The sequence below is a fragment of the Suricata suricatta genome, chromosome X, assembly GCF_006229205.1.
Source record: "Suricata suricatta isolate VVHF042 chromosome X, meerkat_22Aug2017_6uvM2_HiC, whole genome shotgun sequence".
NCBI classification, from domain to species: Eukaryota; Metazoa; Chordata; class Mammalia; order Carnivora; family Herpestidae; genus Suricata; species Suricata suricatta.
This window is the reverse complement of record NC_043717.1, coordinates 33,474,308-33,492,464: the sequence shown is the minus strand read 5'-3', so window position 1 is coordinate 33,492,464 and position 18,157 is coordinate 33,474,308. Positions and strand designations below refer to the sequence as shown.

General features: G+C 45.4%; 1 protein-coding gene across 1 annotated transcript; it reads left to right on the top strand.

Annotated features, from left to right (window-relative positions):
• Positions 1–16,618, top strand: CXHXorf38 (chromosome X CXorf38 homolog). Its single transcript, XM_029929487.1, has 6 exons — positions 1–60; positions 5,831–5,950; positions 7,858–8,007; positions 8,543–8,722; positions 15,757–15,919; positions 16,370–16,618. The coding sequence occupies exons 2-5, from the start codon at positions 5,837–5,839 to the stop codon at positions 15,916–15,918; spliced, it is 606 nt and encodes a 201-aa protein (XP_029785347.1). The 5' UTR covers positions 1–60; positions 5,831–5,836; the 3' UTR covers position 15,919; positions 16,370–16,618.
• Positions 16,619–18,157: the final 1,539 nt, after the last annotated feature.

The window sequence follows — 18,157 nt, the reverse complement described above, 5'->3', positions numbered from 1 at the left end:
AACCTGGGCCCCCGCGCCACCTGCCGCAGCGGCTCCCGGTGCAGCCCGCGCGCTCGCCAGGTGAGCCCTGGGCCGGAGACCTTGACCACCGAACCCCATACCCCGTCCTAGTCCCCGATCGCGGTGTCCTGAACCTTCCCTGGGGCGGGGCCGACCGCAACGCCCCGCGCTCACTTGCCCTAGACGGCACTCCTCCGTCCCGGGCCCCTTCTCACCGCCGCCCCCTGTAGTTTCAGCCTCAGTGTCAGGTATGCGCAGAGTGGAAACAGGAGATTTTGAAACACCACACCAACAGAAATGGAGACGTCCACTGGGGAAACTGCAGGCCGGGCCGCTGGCCCGTCGACGCCTGGGAGGTGGCCAAGGTAAGCGCCTCCTCGAGAAGATAGGAGGTGGTCCACCAGGTAACCGGTCACCTGAAGCCCCGAGCCTCATAAACAGATGCAGAAGGAGAGAGGAAAGGTGTTTGATCTAAGGTCTAAGTGTCTATTGGATCTGACCTAGGTTAGGGAAGTAGAAGCTTTCTTCTCCCTTTCTGCTCACAAGGCATTTGAGTTTGCTACCCCTGCTTGGAACGCTATAGGGAAAATTTCGATAAGAGATGTAGAGCGAGCATCATGAGCACAGGCCCAGCTAAGGAATAAAACTTTGAGGAGGTCTCGGTGAAGTGCGCAGCCAGATAAAAAGACTATTAGACCTGTTTTCAGATCTTGGCACTATGACTTACTAGCTGAGACAATCGGGGAATTTTTAAAAACTTTTTGATGTTTGCCAGAAGCCCTGTAGGGAGTGGGGTGGGGCGAGGTCACTTCCTAACACAGATTAACTTTGGCAGTCTGCATATGAATTAGCAGCCGGGCACAGGTGTGGTGCCTGGGTAGCAGGGATCAGAGTCCCAGCACAGCTGCTGTTATGTGACAGTAGTCCAGCCTCTGTCCCCTAACCTCAAAAATAAGGAAGTTGGACTTGATCAGTGGCCACCAGGCTCGTGGCTATCGTGGACCCAAAAAGCCACCACATCTACACCCTCTTCCCCATTTTTTTGTTGTTGCCGTCATAGAATTGCCAACTTTTACTTCTGCCCAGAAAAGAAAGAAACCCAAAATTCTGCCCTTTACTATGGCTGTCCCTTACCTGTTTGGTCTTTGTTGCTGCTTTCATACCCTTGAAATCCTCTTGAAGCCTGTGCCACCTGTTCACGTCCCTTTCTGTTGTTGTCACCAGTGTACGTCCCAGGCCAACCCTATTTGTATTTTCTCCCCAGCCACACCCTCCTCTTTTCTCCTCTCTGAACTTGCATGACCCACCCCCAACCCTGATAACATTGTAATCTGGTAGTGCCCCAGAGAAGAATCTCACAGAGGGAGCTGACTGGTTTCTTTCTTTCTTTTTTAACGTTTAGTTACTTTTGAGAGAGAAAGAGAGAGCATGGAGGGGGGGGGGGCGCCGCCAGAGAGAAGGCAACACAGAATCCAACCCAACGTGGCCTCCAGGCTCCAAGCTGTTAGCACAGAGCCCAAGCGGGACCCAAACTCACAAACCACAAGATCATGACCTGAGTGGAAGTCAGACGCTTAACTGACTGAGCCAGCCGGGCACCGCAAGGTTAGCTGACTGGTTTCACTTTTAGCTCTTGATCACAAGTCCCAATGGTCTGGCCACCCTGTGTACAGGGCTCCCATTTCTGGAAACAGCTGGTGCTGCCTTCTCCAAGCATCCACTCCTCCACCCTCACCCCCAGCTGCACACTTTTTTCCTGGAGTTGATGCATGCCCCTAGATATATGCTTCCTCATCTTTTTGCCAAACCTACCAGCCTATCTCCATGTGCCTCGTCTTCCTTCTGCTACGGAGTTGGAAGGGCATCTCTTACCGCCTTGGCCCTTCACTTATGTCAGACCACATCCCCTCCCACCTGCCCATGGACTTTTCAGCCTTCAAGTGTCCACTCTTTCTCTCTCCCAGCTTCGTCTCATCACCATACAAATAGTTTAACACTGCCTCAGTTTATTTGTTTTGAAAAGGAAAGAAAAGATTAAACATAGGGTTACTACATGACCTAGCAGTTCCCCTTGTAGGTTTATACTAAATGAATTTAAAAAGTATACATCCACACAAAACCCTGTGTGTGAGTGTTCCTAGGAGCGCTATTCACAATAGCCAAGATGTGGAGATAAAACAAATGCCCATCAGCTGATGAACAGACACACAAAATGTGACCTGTCCATACAATGACGTGTTACTTAGCCATAAAAAGGAGTGGAGTACTGGTACACACTGGGACATTGGATGAACCTTGAGAACATCATGCCAAGCGACAGAAGCCAGGCATACGTTGTATGATTCCATTTCTATTAAGTGTCCAGATTGGGCAGATCTGTAGAGACGAAAAGATTAGTGGTTGCCAGGGTCTGGGGGTAACAGGGAGGGGATAGTGAATGGAGGTAAGGGCTTCTTTTTGGGGTGATGAAAATGTTCCAGAATAGACTGGTGATGGTTGCACAACCATGTGAACATACCCAAAATCACCAGACTGCACGTTTTTTGTGTTGAGGTAAAACTGACATGTAACATTGCATCAGCTTTAGCTATGCAGCATGAAGGCTTGATAGGAGTATGGAGTGATTGGCTACATCACCATACATAGTTACAAAAAGTTTATTTTCTTGTGATACACACTTTTAAGATCTGCTGTTTCAGCGACCTTCAAATACAATACAGCGTTATTAACTGCAGGGACCCTGCAGTACCATACGTCCCTAGGACCCATGCATTTTATAATTGGAAGTCAGTACCTTTCGGCCCTCTTCAACCATTTTGCCCGCCCCCACCCCCCACCTCTGACAACCACCGATCTGTTCTCTGTGTCTATGAACTTGGGTTTTTGCTTTGGTTTGGTTTAGATTCCACATAGAAGTGGGATCATAAATAATTGTCTTTCTCTCTTTGACTTGCTTCACTCAGCATAAGGCCCTCAAGATCCATTCACATTGTTGCAAAGACCTATACGCTTTAAAGGGTGAGCTGTATGGTGTGTGAATTATATCTCAATAAAGCTATTTAAACAAAAAAGCTTGAATAAATACTTGGAAAATAAAACTAAAAGAAAGAAACACTTCCCCTGAGCCTTCCGGTCCAGCATTCTCCCCTTCTCTGTCTGCCTCCCATGCACATGCCAGTAGAACTTCTCAGAAAGGGTTCTATGCCTGTTTTCTTTCCCTCAGCTCCCAGTCACTCCTCAACCCGTTCCACCGTGGCTTCTGCCATTCCCAGCACACTGCACCTGTCTTGTCGGGCACACTTGACCTCCAGTTCTCCAGGCTCACCTTTCTTACCTCTCAGGCATTTGGCTCTCCTGGCCATTCTTGAAACAGTCATGGTTCTGTGACATTATTCTCCCCCGACGGGTTTCCTCCTCTCTCCCTGGCTCCTCGTCGTCCTCCAGGTCCTCCGTGGGCATTTCTCAGGCCTCTTCTGTCCCCCACTTCTCTGGCGATATTGCCCCAGCCCATGGAGCTCATCATTAAATAGTACCCTTATGCTGATGGCTCCCCAGTTTGCACCCTTGACCCTGCCCATATGCAACTGCATGCTTGACCCTTCTCCTTATTCCCTCCTGGACACTTTGTATTTCCTCCTCAAGCAGGACTCTTCATCTCTACCCCCACCCCTCTACCCATGGCCACACCCCAGCAGCAATCACCTACCACCACCCTCCTTCATCTCTCCCTCTCTTCGCCCCCTTGTTTACAGCTGCACAATAGTTCTGGGTGCTTCTCTCCATCTCCGCGTCACCCCTCTCACCTCTCCTGCCTGGCTTCTGGTTGCAGCCTCCCACCCGATCACCTCTGCTGCTCTGGTCACTTGTGGTCACCTCTGGCCGGTTCTCCACAGAGCAGGATCAAGGGTGAATTGGCTCATTTTCTTCCCTTGTCTAAAACCCTCAGGTGGCTTCCTGATATCTTTAGAATAAACTCCAAATCCCTTTCCAGAGCCAGTAAAGCGCAGCACGATGTGGCCTATTTGCTTCTCCAACTTCATCTCCCCGATACTCACTGAACACGCAGTAGAGGATAGTGAGAGGCAAGTAACAGGTGCTTCCCACCACATGCCTTTGACATCTGGAACAGGGCTGCATGCGACACCATTTTAAGAAACTCCTTTCAGTAACAAGGAGGCAACAGAGCCTCCCTGTCGGCTCCTAGTTCTGAAGAAGGGGAATAAGTATTAGAATAAAACATTAACGTGGGAAAGACATGTTTATACTGGTGAGAACATGCCAGACAGGATATTCCTTGTAATGGAAAAGAAAAACTATGCCTGGTTTGAGGCACCTAGGACCCCCTCTTAACTTTGGGGTTATCCTCCCAGCAGAAGCTGAAGTGTTTTTTGGTGGTGGTGGTTTTTTTCAATTGCACTGCACTGCCTTGGCTGTGATAACTTCTTTGTTAACATTGTAGCATCCACTATAGACTTTCAGAGGATCAGCAAGTCAGTGACTGTTAAGAAATGAAAAGATAGTGATGGTACTGACTTTTCTTTTAATGTTTATTCATTTTTGAGAGGGGGTGGGAAACAGAATCTGAAGCAGGCTCCAGGCTCCGAGGTGGCAGCACAAACCCCCAATACGGGGCTGGAACCCACGAACTGTGAGATCATGACCTGAGCTGAAGTCGGACACTTAACTGACTGAGCCACCCAGGCGCCCCACAAAGTTCTTAATTGTGGAGGCTTCAGCAGAGAATTCCACCACCATCAGGAACATAGCCTGCCTCTCCTTGGGGTGTCGGCACCGACCACAAGCCCTTTCTCTTGGTACCTTTAGGAGCAGCACTATAGGAAACATTGTGATTGCCTTCCTACTGAAATATGTCTCTTTCAAGAAAAGAGGTCTCTTTATTTAGAGTTCTTATTGCAAGTAATTTTGCTTATGTCATCTTTTCTAGTCCCTTGGCAGGAATATACTCTTGAGTTGCTGAGCTTGGTAAAATTGTTGCATTCAAATGTAAATTTAGAACCGGTGCAGGAGAGAAATATGCCCAAGCCTTGCTGTGAAACCATTTTGGGGGTCCAAGCCATAAAATCCTACAGAAAAATCACCCTAGAACAAGGCCCTTCTGATATCCAGGTTCTCAAACCCTAGGGTCCATCTGTAACTTGTAGCTAGGTCATGCTCACCTTGCACTATCAACACAGTCATTGCCAGCATTCATGGCCTGTTGCTTTACCATGTGCCGGACACCGCCCTTCACCTGCATTAACTCATGTAATTCTCGCAACAGTTCTCCCCTACTTACCGATGAGGACTCTGAGGGTAAGTAACTCGCCCAGGGTCACCCAAGTTGGCAGGTGGCTGAGCTCGGATGTGAACCCAGCTCTATCACACTCCAAAGCCCAGGCTCTTAACTTGATGCTACTTTTCTCAAGTCATTTTAAAGTGCCCACTTAGGAGTACCTATCGCTTTTGAATTTTAAATCTTTAACAACTCAGCCACTGAAACTTCAGGAAGGAAAAGGGGGCGGGGGAGCTGCTTTCTACCTATGCTTCCTGTTTATCTGTCATTAGGAAGGGACAGAAAACCAGCTATGCCAAGTGTTGGAATATTTCTGATAGCAGAGGGGTAGATAGAGCAACCCTTTGGTTATCGTGCTTGGCCAAGATTTAGCTCTGACACTGTTTCCCAACCTGTGTTTTGGACTCACAAGGCTCTACCTTGAAACCTCAGTAAGAGCATTCCAGTCAGCATTTGGGAAACAGGCAAGTAACATTTGCCCACCGGTTCCTAAGGTTGGAGGAGACTCAGGTGTCCTTTGTGCCTCCCCTACTCTAGGCCTTCATGCCCCGAGGACTGGCAGACAAAACAGGCCCCGAGGAATGTGATGCTGTTGCCCTTTTAAGCCTCATCAACTCCTGTGATCACTTCACGGTTGATCGAAAGAAAGTCACAGAGGTAAGAACTGTCAGATGTAAAACCATCCAGTGAGGGTGGCTCAGTCTGTTAAGTGTCTGACTTCGGCTTAGGTCATGATCTCACAGTTTGTGGGTTTGAGCCCCACGTCCGGCTCAGGTGCTGACATCTCAGAGCCCACTTCAGATCCTCTATACCCTCCTCTCTCTCTCTGCCCCTCTCCCACTTATTCTCTCTCTCCCTCTCCCTCAAAAATAAACAAACGGTAAAAAATAATAATAAAAATAAAACCATCCAGTGAGAGTCAGTTGGGTCGATTCTGGGAAGAGCAGCTGAAAAATACACCCTGTGGTGCTCAAGTGGCTGCGCACGTAGCACAGGTCTCTCCCCACAACAACGGCACGTAGGGGAGGTTAGACCTTGGTTCAAGGTCGGCATCATCACTAAGCGGGCTAGTCGGGCTCACGTCGGATGCACCTTCTGTGTGTCCAAGAACGCCCGTGGGAATGCAGGTAGGAGACTGACCCCTGAGTTCTCCCTCACTGAAGTTTCCCAGCACCTGATCTCCTACTGTTCTCTGCTAAAATAGAAACCACCAGTTTCTCTCCCCTGGTCTGCCATCCACAGAAGCCAGGTAATTTTCCATATTAAAAAAAAAAAAATAGAGGCGCCTGGCCAGCTCAGTTGGTGGAGCATGTGACTCTTGATCTTCGGGTTGTGGGTTCTAGCCCCATGTTGGGTGTAAAGATTACTTTAAAAAAATAAAACCTTAAAAAAAAATAAAACAGAAAGCAGTGCATCACTCTGTCAGTCATATGTCAGCATTTGAATCCTGCCTTCTGAATCTCTTGGCTAGACAATTGCAAGGTCAAGTTACACGGAACTGAAGAAAATAGAAACCCTAACAGACAAGCAGTGTCCGAATAGATCCCTATGCTTGTCAGATCTCTTCTGGGGGATTTAGACTTTCTCGGTTTCACCAGAGAACAGCTCTCGCACATTGATTAGTCTGAGGGTCGTTGAAAAGAGTACACAGCATACCTGGATTATATTTAACAGGCAGAGAAAATGCACGTGTATTTTGCTGGCATGCTAGCAGCTGGAAGGACTGAGAATCTTTCATAGTATCAGCAGAGGCAAAAACTGTCACGGTACAAAGTTGACCCCTCCGTATCTTTTAGCTAAGAAAGTGGAAGACCTCATGTGAATTAGGTATATTAATACACAATGAGACAAAAGTGTTTGTCATACAATATTGGCAAAAGTTGATTTTCTTTTTGTCAGAGTTGCCACATCAAAACACTCCCTTGACCCAGCTTCCTGGAGCTCCAACAATATTTAAAAAATGTTTGCATTGTCTGCTTCAGCCTTTGGGTATACCCAGGGCCAGTAACCAGTTCTCTTGCTCTTTGGAAGGTGGGTTTTTTTTTGTTTGTTTGCCCCCATAAGAGTGGTCTTTTTTTCTTTTTATCTGTTTTTTGTTTTTTAGTTTTTTTTTTGAGAGAGAGAGAGAGAGAGAGACAGAGAGTGAGTGAGAGAAGGGCAGAGAGGGAGACAGAGGATCCAAAACAGGCTCTACACTGACAGCAGTGAGCACAATGCGGGGCTTGAACTCACAAACCGCAAGATCACAACCTGAGCCCAAGTCGGCCACTCAACCGACTGAGCCACCCAGGCGCCCCTGGCAGGTGGTTTTAAGTTTAGAGATTTGGGGGTTGTATAAGAGATAACCAGCCAGTCACGAAACTTCAAGAGGCAACAATAATTGCAGGCCGATCTGTAGTTCTTGCTCCAGTTACTCCTAAGTAGCAGGTGGTCCAACATCCCCCTCAAGACTTGTGGATTTCATAATTAACAAAGCCTTTCTGCAGTTTTTCTTCAGAAGTTCAGAATCTCTGTTTACCCCATCATTTGACTTTGAAACCTTTATTTTTTTTGCCTTTTTGTAGGTGATTAAGTGTCGTAATGAGATCATGCATTCTTCAGAGATGAAAGTGTCTTCTCTGTGGCTTCGAGATTTTCAGATGAAGATCCAAAATTTTCTGAATGAATTCAAGAATATCCCAGAGATTGTGGCAGCCTATGCCAGAATAGAACAGGTAAAAATCAGATTTAACAGTTCTAACATAAAGAATTAAGGGGAGGGGGACCTGGGTGGCTCAGTCAGTTAAAGGTCTGATTCTTGATTTCAGCTCAGGTCATGATCTTGCAGTTGGTGGGATCGAACTCCATGTCAGGCTCTGAGCCGACTGGAGCCTGCTTGGGATTCTCTCTCCCTTTATCTCTGCCCCTCCCCCATGCACGCCCAGTCTGTCTGTCTGTCTGTCTGTCTCTCTCTCAAAATAAATAAGTGGAACATTGAAAAAAAAAAAAGAACTAAGGGAAAAAAGGCACCTACAATCACTGAGAATTTGAAGTTTGTTAGATTTCAGTGAAATTTTAGAATGTAAGCAGGGGGAGGGAAACGTTGATACGAAATGCAGAACTGTGCTGGGCTTGAGAAGCTTTTCTGTGGTCACAAGATACTACTAAAATGGATGCAGTCAAAGAGGGTTAGTTACAAATTCTTTGAGCAATCCAGTGAAACCTCTTTTCCATTCTATCATTCGTATATTTGCTCGGTGATCCAAACAGCTGTTGACATCTGACTGGGCTGTTCACATCCCTGCAGAAGATCAGCGAGATGGGTGTGAATATGAAACAGGAGTTTACTTGAGTGAGAGCCAAGTAAATGAAATAGAAATGGAATTACTAAAGGAGAGACTTCAAGAGATCTATCTTCAAGCACAAGAACAAGACGTGTTGCCTGAAGAGGTAAGGAAAAAAAATAGTATCCTATTCTGTATGAGCAGACCAAAGAAAGGCTCCAGGAAGAAAGAATAGCTTATTTAACATATTGCCAGCTATGTTTCTGATTTAGAAGTCCGATCGTTTCCAGAAATGCATATTCTTTTGACACAGACTTATATTAGCTTTAAACAAATCTCTTCCCTCAATCAGCAGCCATGTGAGTGCCTAATATGTGCACACAGTGGTACATCACAGTAAGGGCTACAACAGGATTCTGAACAAAGGCCCTGGGGACTCTCTGCAGGTTTGGTGGGGGGGTGTCTCGAAAAAAGACTTTGCTAAGAAGGTGCTGTTGACGCAGGACTAGAAAGATCACGTAAGAGTTTGACAAACCGGCAAGAGTGGAAGGGCGTTCTTGGCAGGAGGAACAGCACTTGGAATAACTTGGGCCTGACAGCGGCAAGGCCAGCATAGAAGATGTGGTCAGCTGAGAGGGCGGTCAGGTAGCCTGAAGCCATATTTTGAGAGGTTTGCTGTGCTGTTCCAAGGGGCTTGGACCTTATTCCCAAAGAGCAATAGCGAGCCAGTGGGTGTTTTTAGGCCAGAAAGAGTTAATCAATAGATCCAGTATGGGTTTTAGAAAGTTAACTCATAGTAGTTGGAGGTTGGAGACTAGCAGGATGGTGTCACAGCCACATGAGGTTGGAGAAAGGACAGAAACTAGAGGTGCAGCAGAAGGGCTGCACTCTGGAGGCATTGCTTGGGCAGAGCTGATGGCTCTTAGTGGCTGCTTACACGACTTGGAGTGTGGCACAGGGCTGGAAGGAGGTGGGGAAAGAGGGGGTCAAAGGATCAACAAGGTGTCCAGCTTAGGCCTCTGCAGGCTAACGATGGCCATAAGTCCTGATAGGGAATACAGGAGAAGTGAACCCCCTTTGTCACATGCAGGGTACCAAAGAGCGAACAGTGTTCTGGTAAAGTGCAGAAGTATTCCAGTACGTACTGGATTGGAATTCTAGATCACCAGGAGATCATGGGCAAATCATTTTGCCTCTCCATTGTACCTTGTGCAAGGAAAGTAGTTTTGCTTGTTGTCTCTTTAAACACAGAAAGAGTGTTACTTATAAAGTATTTCATTCATTAAGCCATGCTCCTTACTAGTCCATCTGCCTATGTTAATCGTTCTGACCTTGACTTAGATGCTTCATCAGCTTGCTGAGCTCCGTTAGCAGAGGGACTAGGTACCACTGGTTTTTGGATGCTCCCACCCCGACATGCCATCGGTGTTCACAATGGTGAAGAGGACAGTTAAGTCTTGTATTTTCTAAACACAAGGGTTTTATCTTACTTTATTTTAAAATACTGTTACAAACAGGGGCGCCTGGGTGGCTCAGTCAGTTAAGCATCTGACTCTTGATTTCAGCCCTTTTTATAGAGGGGTTCCCATTAAAAATACACTCTGCCCATGTAACTGTGATTGTAAAATACATTCTGCTTCAGAGCCAACTGGGAGCAGCAGCCGCTCGGGCCCCTCGGGATACGTGTGGAGTGTGTCCACCACCAGCCCATCTGCAACAGAATCCAGCTGCCACCCTAGAGCCCTTCACGTAGCCCTGCCAGCCCGCAGTGCCCTGTTAGGATCCCAAAGGTTTAAAAATTCAGCTAAAGTGGGACATCTGAATGGTGACTTAGCCAAGTTGGTTAAGCAGCCAATGGTTGATTTCAGCTTAAGGTCATGATCTCATGGTTCATGGCTTCGAGCTTAGAGCCTGCTTCAGATCCTCTGTGTCCCTCTCTCTGCCCCTCTCCCCTCAAAAATAAATAAATGTTAAAAAAAATTTTTTAATTCAGCTAAAAGCATGTCAAGTGCAGTAAGCTGCTAAAAAAAAACATGTAAGGAATTTGCGCATTCTTTAAATCCATTCCTTATACCTTTTTTTTTTTTACATTGATTTATTTTTGAGAGACAAAGAGACAGAATGTGAACAGGAGAGAGGCAGAGAGAGAAAGAGACACAGAATCTGAAGCAGGCTCCAGGCTCTGAGCTAGCTGTCAGCACAGAGCCCAATGTGAGGCTCGAACCCATGAACTGTGAGATTATGACCTGAGCCAAAGTTGGACGCTCAACCGACTGAGCCACCCAGGCACCCCCATTCCTGATATCTTAAACCCTGGGGAGAGAACCATTGCTACAGAGACCCCTGGGGCGACTTAAGCAGAAGAAGCAGTGACAGAATGTACTTGACTCAGTCAGAAAAAGGATCAAAATGACCCTTCATTCATTATATTCCAGAAAATACTTACAGAGCATGTACCTACTATGTGCTAGGCATAGTTCTAGAAGCTTGGAGTGTGCATCAGTGAACAAAACAAAGATCCCTGTAAGGGGAGACAGTAAACAGTCAACGTAATAAGCAAACGGCACTTCTCAACTTTAGAAGAAGCACTATGTTAAGCACAGAATGGGGACGAGGATCCGGTTGCAGTCAGGTAGCCAGGGTGGCCCTCTGGAGAAGGTGAACATTAGCCATGTGCACATGTGCAGGGAGAGCCTTCAGGCAGTGGAGACAGCAAGGCGAGCAGGATGGGTGGGGTGTGGGCAGGGAAAGAAAAGGGCGTGAGGAGGAAAGAGAACGTAAGGTGAAGAAAGCAGGTCATGTTGGCCAGTGAGCCATCAGAAGGACGAAGGCTCTTACTCCTGAGATGGCAGCTGTGGGACAGGAGCAGGGAGACCCACGAGGCGGCTGCTGCACCTACCAGGTTCAGACCAGGGTGGAAGTGTAGACGTGGTATGGTGAGAAGGTGCACACACTGGGGCATGTAGAGACATCAAAGACAAGTCCAAGAGTTAGGGATTAAACGGAAGAATGGGGGTGCTAAGCATGTTTTGCCTAGAGCCGCACATGGCACCTAGTAGACTGGCTCTCGATAAATATTCATGGAATGAATGTACCAGACACAATGCTACGTGCTTGGAGTAGATTATTTCTTTTTTAATTTTTTTTAAATTTTAATGTTTATTCATTTTTATGACACTGAGAGAGACAGAGCATGAGTGGGGGAGGGGCAGAGAGAGAGGGAGACTCCTAAGCAGGCTCCAGGCTCAGAGCTGTCACCACAGAGCCTGATGTGGGGCTCGAACTCACGAACCTCGAGATCATGACCTGAGCCGCAGTCAAATGCTTAACTGACTAATCCAAGGTGCTCTGGAATAGATTATTTCTAGTCCTCACAAGAATTCTAGGTGGTGTTGGTATCCTCATCTTTTATTTGCATATGTGGAAGTGAGCTCAGAGAGGTCAAGTGTCTTGCCCAAAGTTACACACAGCTGGTTAAGTGGGAAAAGCGGGCTTCAAAATCCAAGTCTGTCTGACTGCATTCCATGATTTTTCTAGTACTTTCACTTTTTCCATATCTAGTTCCTCTTCTCCTTTTACATACACATGTGTATAAGTCTTCCCTATTCTTACTTTAAAAAATTTTTTGACTATGTCTCTCTGAACCCCCCCACCCCTCTTAAGCACATTTCAAGGGCACAGACGATCAAGAGGTCACAACAAAAGGATGGCAGTGTCCAAGTCATCCAATGAGAAGGTCTCCAGGCAGGGGGAGGGAGGCCCCCACTCCATCTTGGAGTGTGTGCGGTACACAGACCCAGCCAGCGAGGTCATGGGCATCCGATGGGAACCAGGCACCAAGTACAGGCAGTAAGCGCTAACAGTGCAGTACCCACAGTTACCACGTGTGCTGTGGGTAATGTCATCGGTGTGATCTTTCACATGTTCGTGGCTTCCAGATTTATTATTTAAAGCCCAGGTAACTTTGAGGGGCGGTAGACTTGTTTCCAGCTGTGTAATAAGCAGCTGGTCCCCATCTACTTAGCTAACCCGTCTGGAGACCTCTGGCCGTCTTCAGCTCCTTGCTGGCCCTCCATGCTCCCTGTTCACCCGAGCCACAAGCCACAGCCAGCCTCCCCTTCCCTTCCATCCCGCCATCACCCAGCATCTGGCTGTTTCGCGTGCCTGCATTATAATAACCTGAGTGCCTGCATAGCTTGTGCCCCATACCTACTGCATCAGAATCAATTATGAATTCTCTGCTTTTCTTCATCAGATTTAGATCTTGGCTTAGCTTGGAGTTGAGGATCCCCCATTAATAAAACTCCCCATGCCCCCACAATATGAGTGACTCTCATCTTTGCATGAAGCACAGTGACCAGTTAGGGGATCTTGGGGACAAGCCCAGTGAAAACACTTCCATTGTACTATTCTGAGAGTACTTCTGTTAGTTTAAATGTCAGGAAGTACGCTTTACTGGTGGAAGTTTAAATCGGCATGGTAACCTCTATAGATGATAGTTTGGGCAAAATCTATTAACAGTAAAAGAGAAAACGCAAAATTAAAACCGCATTCCACTTCTAAAGACAGATCCTACAAATAGCCTGTCACTTGTGCAACATGACACATGTACGAGGTTAGTTACTGCAGCCTTATTGCTCCTAGCAGAAGATTTGAAATAATATGTTAAAATCTGAAGCATTCATAACTGAAATACTATTTAGCCATTAAAAATTAAAGTGAGGCCACTCTTTGTAACCTGCCCTAGAAAAACACTCGGTTGAGGGACAATGTCTAGTATGCTGCCATTTGTGCTTTTTAAAACGTATATGTGTCACTCATAGCTACTATAAAAAATTTTTAACTGTGTATATATACATGTATATACATGTTCTCACATAGTGCATAGAGTGTCTCTGGAGGAAACACGAGAAACTTTGTTGTGGTCCCCTCTGAAGATAGGAGCTGGGCGACTGGGGACAGGGTGGGGAAGACTGACTGTTTACCTTGTTCCCTTGTGTTCATTTTGAACTTTGTACATGTACATTTATTACTATTAAACATATGTATATTTTATAAATAATAATAGCAAATATGTACACATATTCAATAGTAGTAAATATGCAGGTATAAATTCCAAATGAGAGGGCTTCATTTTGTTTTAATATACAGTATACGTATATATGTGTGCACACATGTGTGCCCATATTTGTGTGTGTACATACACATATAGACATAGAGATAGATATATAGACCTTTCCTACAAATGCAGGAAGTAGGTTTTTTTTTCCCCCAAATGCAGGAGGTTTTAAAACAAAAAATTTTAAATTTTTCCCATTTTTATTGGGAAAATAGACATGCATTTTAAGGCATACTGCATGATGATTGGATCTATATATATTGTAAAATGTTTACCAGAGTAAGTTTAATTAATTTCCATCTGCTCATACGGACATAAAAAAAATAAGAAAAAACTTCTGGTGATGCGAACTCTTAGGATTTACTCTTGTAACAACTGTCCTGTCTATCACACTCATCCTGTTGTACATTCCGTCCCTAGTACATTTTTATCTTGTAACTAAAGTTTGTACATTTTGATTCCCTCCCTACCATAACTAAAGTTTGTACATTTTGATTCCCTTCCTCCTATTCCCTCCCCCATGCCCAGACATCTCTGGTAACTACAATTCTGATTGCTTGTTCTTTGAGATTGCTTTTTTAAGATTCCACGTATAAAGGAGATCATATAGTGTTATGCCCAGATTTCAATATCGTCCCCAAAAACCAGAGACCACCAGGGAGACCGAGTCACGCATGCAAAAGCAAAGGGCATTTATTATTACGGGCTTATACGTTCAGGCTCACAGCCTTCACCAGTGCAGTGGATCCGTGCTGAGAGCCCCGAACAAGGGCTGAGCAGGGTTTTTATGGGGTTTGGGAGGGGGAGTTACAGGAAATTGTGACACAGGTACAGGGGTCCAATCATTATCGCATAACATCATTGGTAGTAACTTAACCATACACACTGCTCAGAGTGTTTGTTACTTTTGGCGGGACCCATTCACAACATTTAAAGTATTAACCAATTACAGGGTGGACCCAGGACCCTCATGGAGGGTGGAACTAGCCTTAAGCAATAAGTGATTATCTGTAGCTTCTATCTCCAGGCCTGCCCTTAGGAATGTTAAGCATTTTAGCTGGCCGCTTCTGATTGGGTGTTCCTAAGGTGGTCCCTGGTTGAGCAATCTGTGCCCTTTTATTGTCTAATGATTCTGAGAAACTGACACTTAGGCCTCCAAGGTCCGAGGGGAAACTTGAAGCCTGTCATGGAGTCAGTGTGGTTCAGACCTGTGTCCTTACAATAGAATTTGTCTTTCTCTGACTTCTTTTGCTTAGCATAATGCCCTGAAGGTCCATCCACATTGTCACAAATGCGGGATTTCCTTCTATTTTTATGGCTGAATATTATCCATGGTATACATACACCACAACTTCTTTATCCATTCATCTACCGATGGACACTTAGCCTGTTTCCACATCTTGGCTCTTATAAATAATGCTGCTCGTGAACATGGGGCTGCAGAGATCTCTTCCACATGCTGTTTTGTTTCATTCAGCTATATTCCCAGAAGTAGAATTGCTGGATCTCATGGTAATTCTGTGTTTAATTTTTTTGAGGAACCTTCATACTGTTCTCCATAGTGGCTGCACCAGTTTACACTCCCACCAGCAGTGCACAAGGGGTCCCTTTTTACCACATCTTCACCAGCATCTGTTTATTACTTCTTGTCTTTTTGATGATGGCCACTCTGACAGGCATGTGGTGAGATTTCAGTGTGGTTTTGTTTTGCATCTCCCTGATCATTAGTGATGTTGAGCACCTTTTCGTGTACCTATTGACCAGTCATATATCATCTTTGGAAAAATGTCTATTCAGATATTTAAAACATATTAAAAATAACCCATTGTTAATTGGGTTATTTGGGGTTTTTTACTATTGAGTTGTACAAGTTCTTTATATATTTTGGATGTTGGCCCCTAAAAGCAAAAAAAAAAAAAAAAATTAAGGAGACAAGCAGACACCTTTTTATGTGGCCTTAGAACCGGCTGCTGGTGGACACATGAGCAGGAGCCCGTCTTGGAGTTGGTAAGTTTTTCATCAGAATTATAAGCCTGATATAAAATTTTCTAAGCCGTCCATTGTGTGGTTTCCTCCTGCAGATCTTAAATCGACTGGAAGTGGTGAAAGAATTTCTAAGAAACAATAAGGATCTTAGAAATGGTCTTACAGAAGATCTACAGAAGCTAGACGGCCTGTATCTCCAGCATCAAAAACCAGATTCAAAGGAACCTGGGGCACAGACACCCGAAGGGAAGGCCTGAGGTATGTTTAGCCCTGTGAGGTTAAGGAAGGACAAAATAATCTCGTCTCTCTGATGCCTGTTCTCTTATGTAAGGCCATAATGAACTCACAATTTAGACTAACCTGCAGTTTCCCTGTGTCCTTATTATTTGAAAGAAATGACACTGAGTTTTATGCTCCTTCTAACTGGTGGTTCTCACATCTGCGAAGTAATTCAGCATCATCCCCCTGTCAGCTGTGTTTAGACAAATATACCTGAGGTCATTGGTCTAGTCTTAATTAAGTAAATCAACTTTCTAACATAATCAAAAACACATCAGCCCTAAAAGAACGCCAGGTACGCCTAGCTCTTCCCTGTTGCATTACTAGCAACTTGTTAGTTTCCATAAGAAAAACTTGTTAAAATAACTGTCCTTGGTGTTTTACATTTTTCTCTTCAAATAAAGAAAATGAAACATTTTCTCGTTTTAGGCGGCCCTTTGACAAAAACCAGGCCCGTTGTGTGAAGGTCAGCACGGCTCCAGTCTCAGCCCCTCTTGTCCGCGCAGAAGGAAAAACTTCCCGAAGTACCCCACCCAAACAAAAAGGTGTTTTTGTTGTCTTTTCGTGACTTTCCTTTGACTCTTTGAGAATATTTTTTTAATATTCATAAGCTTGATGTTGTGTTATCTGTCACCGACCAAAAAATGTTAGCTACTGTTGTGCCAAAACTTGCTCTCACCCAGGGTTTTTTTTCCTTTTGTTTTGTTTTGGTTTATTGGCTTGGGGGGAGGGTTTTTGCTATTCTTTCCTGGTCCTAAACTTAAGCTGCTTAACACAGTAAAGGCTATTTGGCCAGGTCTGTGCAAAGAGTCACAAAGAGTTCTCTGCCAGCTGGCACACAAGCCCTGTCCCCACACCCCTTCCTGAAAGTCTCGCTTACGACAATGGCCAAGGGGTGGGCTGTGATGTAAATGTTGAGATGTAAATCCTTCCTTTTTGGAAGAAGACAAGAAAACAGATTGCCCGAAAGGCCATTTTCTAGTCATTTCCAATTTAGTACAGAACCGTTGCTACCCATTTCTGGTAGCCCCGGGCACTAGGGCAGGGACATGGGCCCCAGCTGCTCAGTGGGGACCGGAGAACACAGTGACCTGCCTGACCAATGCAGGTGGCGGGCCCAAGCCAGCATCACAAACAGGAATGTTGGGGAAGGCCTCACAGTTGGTGGCCTGTTTATGGGATTCCTGGGAAAAGTCAACCCCCGTGGCAATCCACTTTTCCTGCTCATTTATATCCTGAGTGCGCGCCATGAATATTTGGTGACTGAAGGATCCACTGATCACTTATTCATACACATGAATGTTACACCATTAACTGAGCCTGGTCTTTTGTTACGAGATTTAAGGATGAAATACCAACATTCTTTTGGAAACTCAGAGGCATCATTTTTCTTTCAACAGATTGACACATTCATTTGTACTTCCTCTATCCCCAAAAGTCCTCTACTTCTGGCTTCATCCTGTTTGTTTCCTAACCCGCCGCCATATGCAGTGGTCTGGGGGAGGGGGTCAGCCTCACCCTTCCCTACCTCTGCTCCTGTTCAAAGCCAGTAGTACTTGACTGGGCCATGTCACCTCTGGACCTTCAGGAACAGAACTGCCTCATTCCCCACTGCCTAGAGGAGGTGCTTCCACTCCAAGCCCAAATGAAGCCATCCTCCTTTGCTTCCTGAGCTGCCCATCAAGGATGTGATCTGTAGGGGTGACTGGGTGGCTCAGTCAGTTAAGTGTCCAACTCTTGATTTTGGCTCAGGTCATGAGCTCACAGTTCATGAGTTGGAGCCCCATGTTGGGCCCCACGCCGACAGCTGATAGTATGGAGCCTGCTTGCAATTCTCTCTCTCTACATCTTCCTTGCTAGTGTTCTCTCTCTCTCTCTCTCTCTCTCTCTCTCTCAAAATAAATAAATAAATAAACATTAAAAAAAAAAAAAGGATGTGGTCTGTAGAGAATGGGCAGAGGGTGGGGTGTATTTGGTATATTTTTACATTAAAATGCATGTAAAGTAATGCTGTAAACTCTGGATGAATGCAAACGTTGCCTGTAACTTACTATTTGGTCTTGAATCGTACATTTTCTTTCTCCTTTCATTTCATGCAGTAAAGTAAGAACTATCCCCAAACTAAGAAATTGGCTAAAACATTTCCTAGCTTCTAGATACAAGGTACAAGAGTCGGCATCAAATTAAATCTTGAGTCACTAACCAGTTTAAGAGCTG

Bases quoted from the DNA above. Each gene is read 5' to 3' on its own strand.
- CXHXorf38 (XM_029929487.1), top strand. From the start codon at position 5,837: ATGCCCCGAGGACTGGCAGACAAAACAGGCCCCGAGGAATGTGATGCT. The intron at 8,008-8,542 runs GTAAAAATCAGA...TGATCCAAACAG, and splicing joins CCTATGCCAGAATAGAACAG to CTGTTGACATCTGACTGGGC. The intron at 8,723-15,756 runs GTAAGGAAAAAA...TTCCTCCTGCAG, and splicing joins AAGACGTGTTGCCTGAAGAG to ATCTTAAATCGACTGGAAGT.